General features: G+C 53.4%; 1 protein-coding gene across 2 annotated transcripts in view; it reads right to left on the bottom strand.

Moving 5' to 3' along the window:
* The window catches only part of CD247 (CD247 molecule), a 78,084-nt gene continuing 60,726 nt past the window's right edge, over positions 1-17,358 (bottom strand). The window contains exons 2-8 of one of the 2 annotated variants that reach the window (XM_077156870.1): positions 7,346-7,449; positions 6,065-6,121; positions 5,329-5,409; positions 4,241-4,276; positions 3,402-3,458; positions 2,445-2,486; positions 1-1,174 (exon numbers count right to left, since the gene is read on the bottom strand). In XM_077156870.1, the coding sequence (XP_077012985.1) occupies positions 1,109-1,174; positions 2,445-2,486; positions 3,402-3,458; positions 4,241-4,276; positions 5,329-5,409; positions 6,065-6,121; positions 7,346-7,449 (443 nt within the window). In that variant the 3' untranslated portion in view covers positions 1-1,108. The remainder of the gene's footprint in view (positions 1,175-2,444; positions 2,487-3,401; positions 3,459-4,240; positions 4,277-5,328; positions 5,410-6,064; positions 6,122-7,345; positions 7,450-17,358) is intronic. The other variant, XM_077156871.1, reaches the window with a different exon arrangement.

Below are 17,358 nucleotides of genomic sequence, written 5' to 3' on the forward strand. Positions count from 1 at the left end.
TAGCATTTTCACTGAAGCATTTATTTTATAGAGTAGTATGGCTTTAGCTAATCAGTATAAATTAAAACCAAGCAGATTGGGGAGGGGCGCCATTCTTGAATTACACAGCAGTGTTCCAGTAAGTCGACTGAAGGCCAGCCAGAGGTGCCGCTGTCTGCTGGGATCTTTATGTGTCCGAGTTGGGCCAGGCCTGCGCAGTGATGGGTTATCTTGCACTCTAAGGGTGACGTGGACCAACTTCTTGGAAGAGAATGAGGTCTTGCTCCCTTCTTTCGCTCCCACCGCCCTTTGTTCATTCTCTATAATGTGATGGTTTTTTTACTATACACAGCAATTTGCTTGCAGCGTGTTTCTCTCTTATAAGAAAGGGGGCTGCAGGAGGGCAAGGACAGCCCTGTTGGCCGGCCGGTGAATTCTATACACATGGAATGTACACTTGATGGAGGAAGCCCCCTTTCCTGTCCAACTTCCTAACAGCCACCTTGTTTGCTCCCACCCCCTTATCAACTTTCTGCCTCCCCCCTTTAGCCACCTCTGGCTTCGTATCCATGCCTGAGCTCTCCTCCCAGCTCCCCTTCTGCCCAGACCTTTCACAAGCAGACACAGAAGCTTCCTTGGCCCAATTACAAGTTACCTTGAAGTGAGGGGAAGGCTGACAACAGAAGCCAAATTTACAGCAGGAGAAAAGCCACGCAAACACTGGCAGCCACATAGAGGCAGGCTCTAGGACGTGTCCTGGGGCTCTGCACACAGACTCAATGATTCAGCTGCGAGATGGGGTGTGTGGGTGCAAAAGCACGGAGCCGCCGGGCCAGGGCCCGTGCCCGGCCACCAGCACTCCAGAAAGAGCCGTGAAGGCGCCGTGTGCACAACCAGCTCCCAGAGGAGGCCTGGACCTGGGGAAGGTGCTCCCTCCAAGAGTCCAGGGACAATATTCTCTGCGTGACAGCCTGGAATTGGATATGGCCGAAAGTGATGACTCGGAGCATCCTATCCATAAGGAGAGGTACTTCGGTGGCTGAGAAACATGGGTTGTAAATGCTTTATCCTGGGTCTTGAACAATCTGGGTGTCTGCGGGTCTAGCCTGTGGGTGAAGTCCCCGTGCCGTTAGCGAGGGGGCAGAGTCTGCATGTGGAGAGCATCGTAGGTGTCCTTGGTGGCCGGGCTGAGCCCCTGATGGAAGCAAATCAGAAAAGGAGTGAGCCAGGAGTCCTGTGCAGCCAAGAGCCCACTGGAGCCCAACTGGAGACTTCCACAGCCCGGCCCCAGCCCGGACCGCCCAGCTCCCAGAGGCCGGGAACAACTCCTCAGGTCCCAGCGGAGCAGCCTTCACTGGGAAAGCTGCTGGGGAGATGGGCTCTGTGCCCCGCTGGGAATGGCCCTGGAGCAGCTCCTTTCCACCCAAATTCTCACTTTCTTCCCAACTCCCCAAGTGCTGTGCCATGCAGCCCCAGAGCCCAGCCTGCCCGACCAAAGAGGAGCGAGAGTCCTCAACCTTGAATCCTGAGCTAGATTCAGGTAGAAGGGCCCAGGGCCACCCGGATAACTGCTGTTCCCGAATCTCCGGTCCTCCAGGAAGCCTGGACTTGCTGCCGGGAAAGTGGGGGCTCCTTGGCCTTAGCCGCCTCCTCTATCCTCCTTCCCATCCCCACTAGGAAAGTTAATCAGAGAACAACAGGCCAGGCTGGTCCCCGTCTCACTGGGACTCCTCTCTCCCTGGGCTGGGCCAGGAAGGCAAAGGCTCAGCAGCAACCACATGGGGGAATTCTGGTGGCACTCCTCACACTTTGGATTCAGTTATATGAGTTCTGAACAGCTCAAGAAGCCAAGAAGACAGCAATAAAAACCTGTTAGGGTTTATATTCTAGAGAAGGAGGTCAGTTGTGCTTAGTTTGCATAATTATTTGCACTCATTTGCACAACCAGGTAACCTGACTACAATAGATTTTCTTTTTAAAGTTGTCATTTTCTTTTTTCTTTATTCAATCTCTCTGCCCTTCCTCCACCTCCTTATTAGATCTGAGTACATAAGGCAGAGAAAGGCTTCTGCCAGGGCTCAGGGCAGTGGACAAAGAAGCATGAAGTCACTTGAGTAATTTCCTTTGACTCCAACTGTACCTTTGTGGAAACTGCACACGCTTGGGGCAGCTGCCACTTCTATCTGCTGTGGCCAAGCAGTGCCCGGGAGCCCCCACAGCCTCCCAGTTGCAGCCAAGAAACTGGCTTGAGCAGGCACGTCCTTGCCCTGTCCTAGGGACTGACCGGCAGTGGAGTCAGCACCAGCCTGATGGGTGAGCCCGGGCTTGCTCTGCCCAGCCACTGGCAAGAGCTAGTATCACCAACAAGCAAAAAGTGGGAGCCCTGATCTTGCCCCTAGACAGATGTGCCACCCCAGGAGGGAGGGGCAGCAGCAGACACCAGAGCGACCACTGTCAGCTCTTACCTGGTAAAGGCCATCGTGCCCTTTGCCTCTCCGCCGCTGGTTCTTTGGGAGTAAAATGAGAAAAGGTGAGTCTTGCTGCCCAAGGGCCCCCTCCTCGAGGATACCCCGAAAGTCAGAAGGGACTAGCTCAGAGCCGGCAGCCCTGCCCCCAGAGAGAAGGGGCCTTAGGCCAAACCTTGGCCTCTGCAGAGTAAGGAGGGGTCTGCTCTGACCGGAACAGGGTTTGCCCTGCATGCTCAGATCCTCTTATGGGTATCAGGTTCTTAGGATCTGGGCCACACTGGGGTCCAGCCATGCTGGCCACTGCTTGGAATAAGCAGACCTCCCTGCAGCTCCTGAAATTCTTGGTCACTCATCTACACTCACCAGGAACAGCAACCATGTGGCAGTCTGAGCTCCAGCTGCAGTCGGTCCGATCGTGGCTCCCCTATTTACTAGCTCTGTGACCTCACAGGTGTGGTTATTGTGTGACTTAAATGAGGCCATCTGTGTAAAGCTCCAGCAGGATCAGCTCTGGGGGCACGTAGCCCGGGCTCAGAACGGTTTCATCTCAATCCTGATGAGCAGCGGGCCCGCATTTCCTTTTGCACTGGGGCCGTGGTCCCAAGCACTGGGCACATGTCTGACACGCACTAAGCACTCAGTAACTACTGCTAGTAATAGTGACGTAGCTGACCTGCTTTTGCCAAGCTTAGGCTGTTTTAGAATTGAGATTTGTGTTTTAATCCCCAAAGAGCATCAGCCCTTCCCAGGTATTTTATGTCCTACCAAATTGGGGGACACCTTGATTAGCCTCTGCCTCTGCCAGCCACCAGCTGTGCTTTCTGGCATTTGGCCTGAGGAGTGGCTGGGATGGGATGCCTATGGGAGGCACAGGTGGGAGTCCACGACAGAGTCCCTTGGAGCAGCTCCCCTCCCACCTCTAACCCTTGGGAATTAATAAACAGCGGCACCCACCTCTCCTTTAATCCCAACCTCACTGTAGGCCTCCGCCATCTTGTCTTTCTGCAGTGCCTGAAGAAGAGTAAGATGACCATTTTACTACGTAACGCAGAAAACAGGGAGCTCCCCTCTGAGCGGAAGACTCACGATGCCCGAGCTGGAGTGGGGGTGATCGCTCCCCCCACACTCAAAACTCTGAGCCTTAGTTACAGAAACATCTCTGCCCACAAATCAGCTCAGCCCACACCCTCCTCCTCCTCCTCAGCTAGGAAAGCTGAGAAGCCCAGATGAGGCTCAAAACACAGGATGTGCAGCTCTAGCCAAGGAAAGGGATGCTGGGAGACGGAAGGGCCCACCCTGGCTCCAGGGTCGCTTGCGTGAGCGCTGTAGGAGCAACCCACTGCAGGAGGAGAGGAGAGGAAGACCGCTGCCTGCGAGGCCCCCTTCACGGCAGATCAAAGCAACATCCAGGCTGGGCAGGTTGACCTTTTCCCAGCAGTTACTCCGGAGAATGCTCCAGTCCCCAGGAAAGGAAGCCCCTCCAAGGCTCCTGCCACCTCGCTCTGTCCTAGCGTGCCCCTGCCCCTGGGAACTCCAGCAGCACAATTAGGGGCTGGCGGCTCTGTGTGTGTGTGTGTGTGCGTGTGTGTGTGTGTGTGTGTGTGTGTGTGTCATAGGTCCTCTGCTTTACATTAAGGGCAGGCAGCTAGCAGGGGAGACATGACTTGGCCGGGGGAAGGGAAGATGAAGAGGAACTAAGACGAAGGCATCTGAGGAAAAGTCTGCATCCTGCACCCTCCTTGAGCCTTTCTCTCCAGCTTTCTGAGGTGAAACGTGAGATTTCTTCTACTTACATTGTACAAGCCTTCCTGAGGATTCTTCCTTCTCTGCTAGGAAAGGAAACGGGGACGCAGTTAGAGGAGAACTGGGACCCCGGCCAGGAGCTCTGCCGCCAGCCGCCCGCCTCCCTGGGCCCCACGGCGCGGCCACAGCACACACGTGCCGGCACCCACAGCCCCCACCCCTGCAGGGCCTGGCCAGCCTGGGCCGGGCTCGGTACAGGCCTTGGGGGGTCTGCAGATGGCCTGACACCCCAGCACCCGAGTCACAGACTACAGGTGAGAACTTTCCAGGTGGCCTGGAATTTTGGTGAAAGGTGCCTAGTAGCCGTCACCTGGAGCAGGGTCAGCCACTGCTTGACGGGTCCCCCTGGGAGGTGCCAGCCCCCGCCCCCGCCCCCTTCCAGCCCTGCCTGGTCCGGATAACAAGCGGGGAGGGGAAGGGCTGAGGGGGCAGATGAGGGTGGGGGCAGAGGGGCTAGGAGAACAGTCGTCTCTCCTGGCCCACCCACCCTCTCCACCAACAATTCAGCCTGCAGGAGGCTGGGAGAGCCTGGAGGGGACCTGGGCGGACGGTGAGAACCAGAAACAAGGCCCGGGGCAGCGACGGCAGGGAGCCTGGTACACAAGCCAGGGCAGCCCAGGCCTCTGCCCTTTGCAGGCCCTCCCCCAGCCTCGGGCCACGGCTCCCTCCCGCGCAGGCCAGAGGACGAGCACTTGGGGCCTGCACCGACCCTGCTTGGGGTTGCTGGCACCCAGAATTCCCTTCACAGTGGCCTTGAGTTCCCCCCTCCCAGGGGCAGACAGTGCCATCGTGTGCGCACCTCAGGGCGCCCAAGGAGCAACTGTTTTGGGGGGAACAGACCAGAGCCTGGACCCGCGTGTGGGCCAGCGTGCCACACTCAGCACCCGAGGCCCCTGGTGATATAAAATGGCACCGGGGAAGAAAGAAGACAAGGGGAGGTGGCCCCACACGGCTCCTCTGTTTGGCCCCGTGCTCCAGGCCATGCACATGTTAGGGTCCAGGCTGGAGGCCCGGGACTGAGCACCCTCGCTCACATGCACAAATGTGCACACACACGTGTGAGAGAGCAATTCCCTACCTGTTTCCCTCCCATCTCAGGGTCCTGGCCGCGTCTCTTATCCAAAACGCCGTACTCCTCTCTTCGTCCTAGATTGAGCTCCTAAAACAGACAGGAGCGCCTCAGAGACAGCCATGCTAGACTCTGGCAGAGAAGGGCCAGCCAGTGGGGACCCCGGCAGAGCCTCAGAGAAGTACCCGGGACTGAAGGGAAGGGTTAACTGGGGCCCTCTGGATTCCTCCCCTCGCATTGCCAGGAAGGCAGAAGGATCCCCAAAGTCACCGTAGGACTTTCTTGCTCTCTGCTGATCACCTAACGTGCAATAACTTTCCCAGTAAGAAATGAAGCCGAGGCTCAGAGAGGGTAATCAATCGACAAAGTCCCATTGCACAGGAAGTGTGAAACAGCTTTGCCCACCGCTCAGAGGATCCTAATACATTCACCTCTACCCACCTCTAGGCTTTGGGAGTTACTGACTTGGGCCAGGCGCCATACTAAGTGCTTTGCCAGACGCCATACTAAGTGCTTTGCATGTATCAAATCAAGTCTTTAATCCTTGCAGCAACCTCACCAGGCAGGTACAATCACCATCTCCATTTTACTAGGTTAGGAAAAAAACTGGGCCTCGTGAATTCAACGCGTTGCGGGTTAGGAGCTGCGGACCTAAAACCTAGACCCTTGACTGCGTTTTCCACCAAGTGCCGACAGAAGGCCCGCGCTTTCTCTCTGCGTGGGTCTGCACGAGAAGCCGACTTACGTTATAGACCTGGCTCTGGCCCTGCTGGGAGACCGGGCTCTGTGCGCTCCTGCCGAACTGAAAAAGACGAGAGCAAACCGCGTGACTGCCCAGGCCGGGGAGGACTCCGGGCCTGACCGCCCCGGGCACAGTGCGCTCCTGACCTTGACAGCAGACAACTGGTGCCCTGCCTGCTGGGGCTGGTGCCTTGACAGGGTCGGCGGGTGGCACCTCTTTTCTGAGCTCATGTGTCCTCTGTCCTCCCGCCTGTGGCACGTGCACCCTCAGCCCGGGTGCGCTGGAGCATTTCCCACCCACCGCGCCCTCTCCCGCGGGAAGCGCCCTTGCGCAAGCGCAGACGTGGCTCGCAGGCCGGACCCCTCACGGGTCAGGGCTCTCTCCGGGGCCCCTTCCTCCCAAAGATTCTGAAGACAATCCCAGGATGGTCACTGGCTACACAAGAGCCTGCCTCCTGTCTCACCCCTGGAGCAGAGTCTCTGCATGCCTCACTTCGCCCAGGCCTCGGCCTCCCACCGAGCTGCTTCCCACCTAGTTTAGGGCCCCAGCGGCTTGCCCCCAAACCAGCGCTTAGATCGCGCTTCCTCGGCCCGAGGGAAACCGCAGAGTCTTCAGATTCAGAGCATTGGAAACCACCTTAGAAAAATCTAAGGCAGTGTTTTTCGAGCTCAAAAAAGAAATCAGCAGAATTCTGTTTTTCAGATAAAATCTTACACCAATGCCAACGTCCAAAATTCAAAAGAGAAATGGGTTGAGGGCCCTGAAATGGCATCAGGTCCACCCCGACAACCCCCTTCAAACAATCTCGGGTCTGCAAGGCACCCTGGGGTATACATGCTCTGGGCCAAACCTCCCATTTACAGGTGGGGAAACTGAGATTTCCAGGGAAAGGCTGGCATGCCTTGATCAGCAACTGGACAGCGGGACCCGGGCAGAGACCTAAGGGTCCCCTACCTCTCTGCTCTGAGCTGCCTTTGCTGTCTGCAGCGCCCCGTACCCCCCCCCCCGCCCCCACACGGAGCACCCTGACATTCACATGTTTATACCGCTCCTCACTAAGCCCCCAGCGCCAGGCGCTCCCTCGCACCCTCTCTTGCTCAGCCAGAGCCCCCCCCAACACCTCCTCAGCACCCCCTCTGTGCACACTAGGCTGACCCCTGCTCTGCCCAGGGACACAGAGCCCCAGGCACCACCCAAGCTGGAGACTTTGCCGGCCACAGCCCCTCCGACCTTCCACCAAGCGGGGGAGCCCACACCCTCTCTCAGAGCCCCGGTGGCACCCACCTTCGCCCTCAGAAACAGGGCAGTGATGATGACACCGTAGATGAAGAGGATCCCGTCCAGCAGGTAGCAGAGACTGGGGTCCAGCAGGCCGTAGTTCTGTGCCTCTGCGTGAAGAGACGAGGGGGTCAGCCAGGCTCAGGGTGACAGGTTCATGTCCCCACAGCCCCCAGGTGGCCCCATGACCAACTGTGGCCAAGGAAATCAAGGCACCGGGGCTGGATCTCACCCCCGTGCCCCCTTCTGACCACAACCCTCCCATCCTCTTCTACCAACTCCTGGAAACCCTAACCTGCCCCAACAGCAGCCCTGGCAACTGGAGGGAACACGGAGTTGTGGAGGCTGGAAAACGAGGTGGGAAAGTGAAACCGTTCACCGGGTGCAGGGCTTCTGCGGGGTGGGGGGCGTGTACGGGAGCCCACCTGTGTGTGAGCCCCATATGAACCACGCGCTCTGGAAGCCCATGTCTGAGCCCACGTCTGGATAAGTGGTACCAACTGGATAAGTGCCCGGCTCCCGAGGCCGACCCACGCAGGGCAGGATGCTGGGGGCAGTAGGGGAGGGCTCACAGACCTCATGGTGGAATGAGGGGGATTTGGGTTAACGCTTCCCTCCCTTTCCCTGCTCCCTCCATGCCAGGCATCAAGTAGGGTCTCCCACCCAGGGCAGTGGGGCCACCCGCTGGGCCTTCCTCCCTGAACCCAAGGAACTTCATGGCAGACAGAGGTGCTTTGGGTGACATTCTCCCCCCATCCCCACTCCCCGGGTCCAGGCATCTCTCTGCCCACCAGTCCTAGCCCCATGGCCTCAGCCTCATCCAGCTCCCCGTCCCTACCCACACGCTCACCATTCCCAAGACATGCATGCTCTCCCAGCCTATTTGCCTCTGTGCCTTTGCATATGCTGTTCCTTCTTCACCGCCCCTCCCTGCCTCCCCTCCTACCCCATCATCTGGTAAACTTGATGCATCCCACAAAATGCAGCTCAGAGGTCCACTCTGTTTGGTTTCTCCCACCCCAAATTTCCAAGGGGCTCCTCATCCCTACCTCACCATATTAACCCCACTGGTGTTGGGGTACAATGGGTTTAGGGAAAGAGGTGCTGTCTGGGTATTCTGACCCAATAGTAGTTAGGATTTTTATTGGATAGATCACTGCACTGAGTGAGAAGATGCAGATTACAGTCCTGACTGTATTTCCTACTAAATGAAAGTACAGCAGCTCAACCCGCTTGATGGGGGCGCATGATGTAGCTCATCACGCCTGCCTGGTAACCCTAAGAGCTTTGGTTCCCGACCTGCTGGGTCTCTCCCGAGACTGGGGCGCCCTCTGGTGGCGCCTGCAGGCCTAGGTCGGGGCAGAGGGAGTGCAGAGACTGACTTTGAGCTTCTCCAAATCTTTACCAGTTTATCTGACTTTTTACCCCTCGCTCAGCTGCCTCTTTTGTTAAACAAGGTGAAAATTGTAACCGTGTTTACTCTCTGCCAGGCGCTGCTTTAAATGCAATTACGGGCGGGATCCTCCCAACAGCGCCATAAGAAAACTGAGAACCTCAGATTTCCCCAGGACTGAGCCCCGGTTGTGGGTGTCCCCTCTGTTCCCCTCCTCTCCTGGGCCCAGCGCCCCGTCGTGCCCCCCCCCCCCCCCCCCCCCCCCGCTTCCTCCGGAGCAAGACTTTGGCTCCACCCGCCAACCATGGGCCCAGGTGATTCAAGGCTGCACCCAGAGTCTCCAGCCCCCTTCTTCCTCTGTCCCCCCACCTTTAACTCCAGCCCTGATTCAGGACCAGGGACCGGTTTCCCACAGCACCTGCTCACAAACCATTGGTGACCCCGCAACTCCGAGGAAAGTCCAAACCCCTTGTCAAGCCAGGCTGTGCTCTGAGTGACAGCCCAGGCCCCGCTGCCACCACAGCCCTGCCCCCTCCCCTCCACCCCCGCGCTGCCCCGCACGCTCCCGCGCCCCCCCCCCCAATCTTCCCGGGACACACCGGCGCCTCGCTGCCTCCCTGCTTTGCTTGAGCCGGTGCCTCTTCCGTTACCAGCTCCACTAGCACCTGCTGAGATGGACTCACGTCCCTCCCGCCTTACCCCCCAGGGAGAATCCAGTGCAGTGCTGCAGGTGCAAGAGACTGTACGGCCGAAAACACAGGCTCAAGTGGACCGTAAGGGGGGGTGCACAGGTGGTTCGGTGATTAAATAATTAAATATCATGGAATTTTCAGGATGGAATTTCAGTAATGAGGAAGATGCTGGGTACATCTACCCTCTGGCCCTGAAGCAACTGCTAGCAGCCCCCACTGCCCCACTGGCGGCAGGGGTAGGGTGGGGACCAAAGAGACCCTGGAAGACTAGCCAGCTCCCAGTGAAGGCCACCAAAGCTAGGGCTATTTTTGCTTTTAGGGCTGGAGAGGAGGTGTCAGCAGCAATTTATGGGTGTGTTTGAGATTAAGAAAAAGGGCCAAGAGAAAATTGCTCAGCTGCCTGTCCCATAAAATGAAAGCAGAAAAATTACTGGACAGTAAATTTAGAGCAAATAAGAAGAAATATTTCTTTGTGTTGTGCAGAGTCAGTGCAGTTGGTGGGGTGGGGATGGGGGCAGGGGAATTGGGTGTCTCCAGAGAGATAAGTAATTGGGACAGGCTTTCTCGCTTTTTGAAGAGCGGCATGATTTCATGACAAGTGTGCTGTGTGTGGTTTGGCAGAGGAGAGGACATGAACCCCAACACACTTCCCTGAGTGGAGACCCCCCTCCCCACCCGCTCAGCCGGCTGTGCTTGTGCTGGGAGGCACAGGCCTGGCAAAGTTCCGCACAAGGACCCTTATCAACAACATAAATGATTAAACATTTACTGGGCATCTTTTCCATGCCAGGGGCTGTTGCACTAGAAGGAACCCTGGATCGGGTATCAGATAGACTTCAGTCCTTGCATGCCATTGTGTGGTCTGCGGCAAGTCACCTCCCCACTGTGGGCCCCAGTTTCTCCATCTGTAAAATGGACGATAATCACATTTGCTGCAAGGGTTGCAATGAGGGCCAGATGAGCTAGAGTCCGGTACGTGCATTTGTGATATCTAGCTAAGATTTGGGTACAGTCTTCCGAGTCCCTCCCTTTAGGGGGCTGACTGTCTTAGGCCACAAAGATGCTCTCAGGGTGGCGGGGCTTCCCTCAAACAGCAGACACTTCTCAGGATGCCAACCCTGAGGTACACGCCACACCCACTGCCCTCCCGTGCCCTGTCCCCCACCCCCCACCCCCAGGACAGAGACCCGGGCACCTCCTTCCCTGAGCCCACTCGTGTCCTTGCTCATAGCTGTACCTCATTCTACCCCCAAGGGAACCAACAGCCACTTGCTAGGAGGTGTTTAATAGTGTCACATGGCGAGAGAGGGACTTCCGGAGAAGATGGCGGCTTAGTAAGACGCGCGGGTCTTAGTTCCTCCTCCAGAACAGCAACTAAAGAAACAGAAACAATACGAAACAGCTCCCGGAGCCACGACAGAGACCAAAAAGACAGCGTACCCCATTCTGGAACGGCTGAACGGGCAGGGAGAATCCGCTGCGGTGAGATACCCGAGGGGCGCACGTTTTCCCGGCCGGGGCGGCTGGCGACTGGGGTCCCCTCCACGCATGTGGCTCCCCGGTCTGACTGGGAACGTTGGATAGCGGGGCCCTCCCGCCACGCTTGGCGTCTCGGGCCAGCTGGGCAATTTGGACCAGCACTCCCCCAAGCCGCGGAAGCCAGCGACCCCCCCCCCACTCCACGCGCGGTTTCCCGGGCCGACTGCCCCGCAGACAGACGAGCGCCACCTACTGGGCAGGAAAAGAAAAACAAAGCCCAGAGTTTTCACAGAAAAACCTTTCAACCAGCCGGGTCCCACACCCAGGGAAATCTGATCAAATGCCCAGACACCAGCAGAAAATAATGGATGACGCTTGGAAAATTGAAGATATGGCCCAGTCAAAGGAACAAACCAATAGTTCAAATGAGATACAGGAGCTGAGACAACTAATGCTGAATATATGAACAGAAATGGAAAAACTCTTCAAAAACCAAATCAATAAATTGAGGGAGGACATGAAGAAGACATGGGCTGAACAAAAAGAAGAAATAGAAAATCTGAAAAAACAAATCACAGAACTTATGGGAGTGAAGGACGAAGAAAAAATGGAAAAAACAATGGATACGTACAATGGTAGATCTAAAGAGACAGAAGCTACAATTAGTGAACTGGAGGATGGAACATCTGAATTCCAAAAAGAAACAGAAACTATCGGGAAAAGAATGGAAAAACTTGAGCGGGGATCAGGGAACTGAATGACAATATGAAGCGCACAAATATACGTGTTGTGGGTGTCCCAGAAGGAGAAGAGAAGGGAAAAGGAGGAGAAAAACTAATGGAAGAAATTATCACTGAAAATTTCCCAACTCTTATGAAAGACCTAAATTTACAGATCCAAGAAGTGCAGCACCCCAAAGAGAATAGACCCAAATAGGCGTTCTCCAAGACACTTACTAGTTAGAATGTCAGAGGTCAAGAGAAAGAGAGGATCTTGAAAGCAGCAAGAGAAAAACAATCTGTCACATACAAGGGAAACCCAATAAGACTATGTGTAGATTTCTCAGCAGAAACCATGGAAGCTAGAAGACAGTGGGATGATATATTTAAATTACTAAAAGAGAAAAACTGCCAACCAAGACTCCTTTATCCAGCAAAATTGTCCTTCAAAAATGAAGGAGAAATTAAAACATTTATAGACAAAAAGTCACTGAGAGAATTTGTGACCAAGAGACCAGCTCTGCAAGAAATACTAAAGGGAGCACTAGAGTCAAATATGAAAAGACAGAAGAGAGAGGTATGGAGTAAAGTGTAGAAAGAAGGAAAATCAGATATGATATATATAATACAAAAGCCAAGATGGTAGAGGAAAATATTATCCAAACAGTAATAACAGTAAAAGTTAATGGACTGAATTTCCCAATCAAAAGACATAGACTGGCAGAATGGATTACGGCCCAGCAATACCACTGCTAGGTATCTACTCAAAGGACTTAAGGGCAAAGACACAGACGGACATTTGCACACCAGTGTTTATAGCAGCATTATCTACAATTGCAAAGAGATGGAAACAGCCAAATTGTCCATCAACAGACGAGTGGCTAAACAAACTGTGGCGTATACCTACGATGGAATATTATGCAGCTTTAAGACAGACTAAACTTATGAAGCATGTAATAACATGGATGGACCTAGAGAACATTATGCTGAGTAAGTCTAGCCAAAAACTAAAGGACAAATACTGTAAGGTCCCACTGATGTGAACCGACATTCGAGAATCAGCTTGGAATATATCATTGGTAACAGAGACCAGCAGGAGTTAGAAACAGGGTAAGATAATGGGTAATTGGAGCTGAAGGGATACAGACTGTGCAACAGGACTAGATACAAAAACTCAAAAATGGACAGCACAATAATACCTAAGTGTAATGTAACTATGTTGGAACACTGAATGAAGCTGCACCTGAAATGCAGTTTTTTGTTTGTTTGTTTGTTTGTATCTTTTTTGTTTTTTTCTTTTTCCTTTTTTATATATATATTTTTTATTAGTATTATTATTTTAATTCTCTTCTCTATATTAACATTAATCTTTTTCTGCTGTTTTGCTAGTTCTTTTCCTAAATCGATGCAATGTACTAAGAAATGATGATCATACATCTATGTGATGATACTAAGAATTACTGAGTGCATGTGTAGAATGGAATGATTTCTAAATGTTGTGTTAATTTCTTTTCTTTTTTTGATTAATAAAAAAAAATTAAAAAAAAATAGTGTCACATGGCGGCTATTTTCCTGCACAACTGGAGAAGTGTTTGGTTGTTGTTATTTCCATTTTTGAAATAATTTTATTGTGATAACACACGGGTAACATAGAATTTGCCACTTGAACATTTACTGTGCCATTGTATATTTTTAAGCGTACGTTTTGGTGATATGAATTGCATCTGCCATATTGTGCCACCGTCACCGCCATCCACTAACTAAACTTCCCCAACACCCCAAAGAGAAGCTCTGTACCCGCTAAGTAGAAACTCCCCACTCCCCCACCCCCACCCACTGCTAACCTTTAAGCTACTTTCTGGCTCTGTGTATTTGCCTCTTGTAGTATTTCATATAAATGGAATCATACGATGTTTGTCCTTTTGTGTCTGGCTTGTTTCACTTAGCCTAAGTCTTTCAAGTGCCATCCGCGATGTAGCGCGCACGCCCTCCCGGAAATGCAAATGCTTCTGGTCCCCAGCCCTAGGAGAACCCCAGAGTCTGGGTGAGGTTGTCACCCAGACCCGCGATCCTGGCTGCACCTCAGCAGCAGTCCAGCTCTCCCCCTCCCTGCACGTCCCCCAAGGTCCTGGACGTGGGGGGATTCCAGCTTGCGGCCCGGTTAGAGACTCAGCTGTGGCATCACACAGGCACAGCTGAGACAGCTCCGCCTTCCATAGAGACCCAGTCACACTCTACAACAAATGTAAATTGCTCGGTCAAAAAGAGAGGAAGGAAAAAAAAAAATCCTCAGTCCTTCTGTTACACTGTGATTTGTAGGTTTCTTACTGGATTCCTCTAAGTTTCTCTACTTCATCTGAAAATGGGGATAATGATAGTGTCTGTCTCACTGGGTGGAGGTGAGAATTAAATATAAGGTCATTCTCGTGGGGTGCAGGACCTCACATACAGGAAGTGCTCCAAAAAGTCAGCCTTTATTGTTACCATGATTTTTTTTTGGCATGGGCAGGCACCGGGAATCGAACCGGGGTCTCCGGCATAGCAGGCAGGAAGTCTGCCTGCTGAGCCACCGTGGCCCACCCTATTACTGTGATTTTTTACTTCCACCAGGCTGTGGGAGGCAGCCAGAGGGGTCTGCAGCGGTGGCCAGGATCAGGCGTCCGCCCATCACAGCTCCCCCCCTGCAAGGGCACCCGAAAATGCTGCAGTCTTATTAGCGAGCGTGAGTGCAGTCATCTCTACACACCCTTTTGTCATCTTCATAAAAGCTCTAAGTTCAGGAGGTTTTCTGGGACTGACCATTAGCAGGAAGATTTGGGGGGGCCCAAGCACAGCCTTCGGGAGACATCTCCCCTTGAAGAATCTGATCCTCAGTGTTTTCCCTGGGTGAGAGTCATGTTACAGGGGCACATTTGAATTGTGCTGTCTGTCTGTCTCCCAGCAGTCCCTCCCCTCCCCCACCATGAGCTTCTGAGAACAGGGATTACGTCACCAACAGTTTGTGGCCCAACAAACGCTTCCCACCCACTGCTACCCCCAGGCCCCTGGAGTGGGGGGAACGGGGCAGGGGGTGACTCCCCCACTAGCACCATGGGGGGGGGGCACACAGTTGCTGCCACAGAAAGATGGCACAGGACAGCCTGGCCCTGCCTCAGCCCAAAGCTGCAAATCACACTGACCCTACGCTCCACCTCCCAGCAAATTCTATTTTGGAACGGGGAATCTGCTGTCCTACCTTACATCCAACTACTAAGAATTCTTCTCATGTGAACCGTAATCTATACTTTAAAAACTATTTTTGGGTTTGATTCTCATCAGAGCCTAGATGGTGGACAGGTTACTGGGTCCAATTCGCAGGTTGATACACTGAGATCTGGGCAATAAAATGACTTCACCAATGACAGCTGCAGGTTAAAGGCCACGCTGGTTGGGTTTAGGGGGTCTCCAGGTGCTTTTCTTTCCCCTGTGCCCTAGGTGTCCCCGACCTTTGGTTGCAGGACAGAGTTCTCCCCCGCTGCTGACTTCACAGCCTTTGCTGCTTGTCCCATTTAGCACTTAGTCACCGCGGCTTGTGAGCATTTTAAGTCAAGTGTCTTCTCCCCAGCGAGCCCTGGAGAGCACAGGCCATGCACTTTGGTTTCACTTGCTTGTGTCCCCGCCTCACCCAGTACTAGGCCGCCAGAGGCCAAAACATAGGCCTTAAAGTCAGAAGGACTCTAAGATTCAGACTCAGGATCTGCCTCTTCGCATTTGGGGGCAGCTTTCTTGTCCCCTCCGACCTTCAGTTCCCCCATCTGTAAAATGGGTTTGATAGGAATGGTCTCCCAGGGTAGCTATGCTGATCAGCTGCGAGGACTGCGTGAGGGGAGGCGCCCTGCACTGGGACACGTGAGGGGCCCAAGGCATCATGATAGTGATGCCACTTATATTTGCACTCACTGTATAGTTCAGAGATATCTTTAGCCTTGCATTATTGGTTTAATCATTACAGCAACCCTGCACAATGTGAGCAGAATTATTACCGATTATATTTTGCAGATGAGGAAACTGAGGCTCAGAAAGGACAGGTGGCTTGTACTCAGGCGACTTCCTAAGTACATCTGATGGCAAAGTCCCTGCTCTGTCTACTTTATCCCAGTGCCTCTAGCTTTCCTCTCATCCAGAGAACTTCCCAACCCTTTGCGGAATTGCTGCTCTGGCATCTCTGGCTCAGAAAGAGTAGGGCAGCAGGGAGCGCGCCACCCACCCCGGCTCTAATTTTGAGAGAGATTTTAAAAAAATAACTTTGGTCCTCGCTCTGCCTTCAGAAGCACAAAGAATGTGGATTCTCCCTTCATTTCAAATGCCACCCATGTCCGGCTGTCTGCTCCTAGCAGCTTAGCATCACAGGCAAGAGCAGATCCTTTGAAGGCAGACAGACTCGAATCCAAGACCTGGATGTGCTGCTTAACTAGCTGTGTGCCCCTGGCGTGATGACCCACCAGCCGGGGCTGTGCGCAAATGGGATGCCTCTGTGTTAGCGCCCAGTATACAGATGCTGACGACATACATATTGATCTCGATGTCATGATTCCAATAGGCGGGGCCAGCTCCCCAGCCTCTGGTTTTGCACCCCCAACCTTGGGCCCAGCCCCACCCCCAGGCCCAGATACAACTAGCGCTGACACTGCTGGCTACAGGGTTACAAAACAGGAAGTCACGTGTTCTCAGGAAGGCAGCGGCAGCAGCCCTGGGGATGGCTGTGCCAGGCGGGGCGCTGGGTGTGACGCCCCGCCGATGGGGACAGCGCTTTCGCTGCAGCAGGAAAGATCCAGGCTAGACACAAAGAATGATCACCAGCTGAAGGTGAATTCTGTGCTGGGAACCACAGATAACTCTTCTCATTCAATCTTCTCAGTAACTCGAGGAGATAGTTCACCATCTGACTGTGCAGCCGGGACGCAGAGAGGCTAGTCACGTGTCTAGAGCTAGGGTTGGAGCCAGTCCTGGCTGGACCCACAGCGCAGGTCCTTCGTCACCACCCGGTCCCGCCCTGGGCTGGGGAGAGGGGTCCCCGACAGACTATGAGGTCCTTCCATGAGCATCAGACTGTGAGAGCAGTTACATCCTGCCTCCACGACTGGCCTCCTTTCTCTGCAGGGGGAGAGTCTGAGAGGTGGAGGGTAAACGAGCACAGCCTGGGGTCCCACCCGGAGAGACCCTCATCATCCTCACCTGCAGAGCTAGTCGGCACATTTAGTTTTGTGCCATATAGTTTATTAGCACTCATTTCTGTTTACCACAGCCTCCTCAGCCTCTGCTCAGTCTTGGATTGCACATATTTATGTTTCGTTGTAAAGCCAATCATGTGGTCACAACGACCTATTAAATTATATATTCCAAAAGAACAGGGAAGAAAAGTAGCTCTTTGATTTCTTAGGAGTAGCAGGACTATGGGTAGATGTTTCCCTCCGTGATTTTTCTTTTTTTTTTTTCGTACGGGCAGGCACCGGGAATCAAACCCAGGTCTCCGGCATGACAGGCAAGAACTCTGCCACTGAGCCACCATGGTCCACCCCTCCTTGAATTTTTGTTTCCATCAACTTTGTTATCGTTTGTGCAATAATGTTAAAATTTCCCTGTGATCCTTTATCTTTTTAATTTCAAGTAATGCAAATCACAAAAACATAGAAACGTAGGAAAAATCAAAATCACCCATAATACCATGTTCAAACACTGCCACTATTAACATGATGG

The sequence above is a fragment of the Tamandua tetradactyla genome, chromosome 4 (genome assembly GCF_023851605.1).
Source record: "Tamandua tetradactyla isolate mTamTet1 chromosome 4, mTamTet1.pri, whole genome shotgun sequence".
Taxonomy (NCBI): Eukaryota; Metazoa; Chordata; class Mammalia; order Pilosa; family Myrmecophagidae; genus Tamandua; species Tamandua tetradactyla.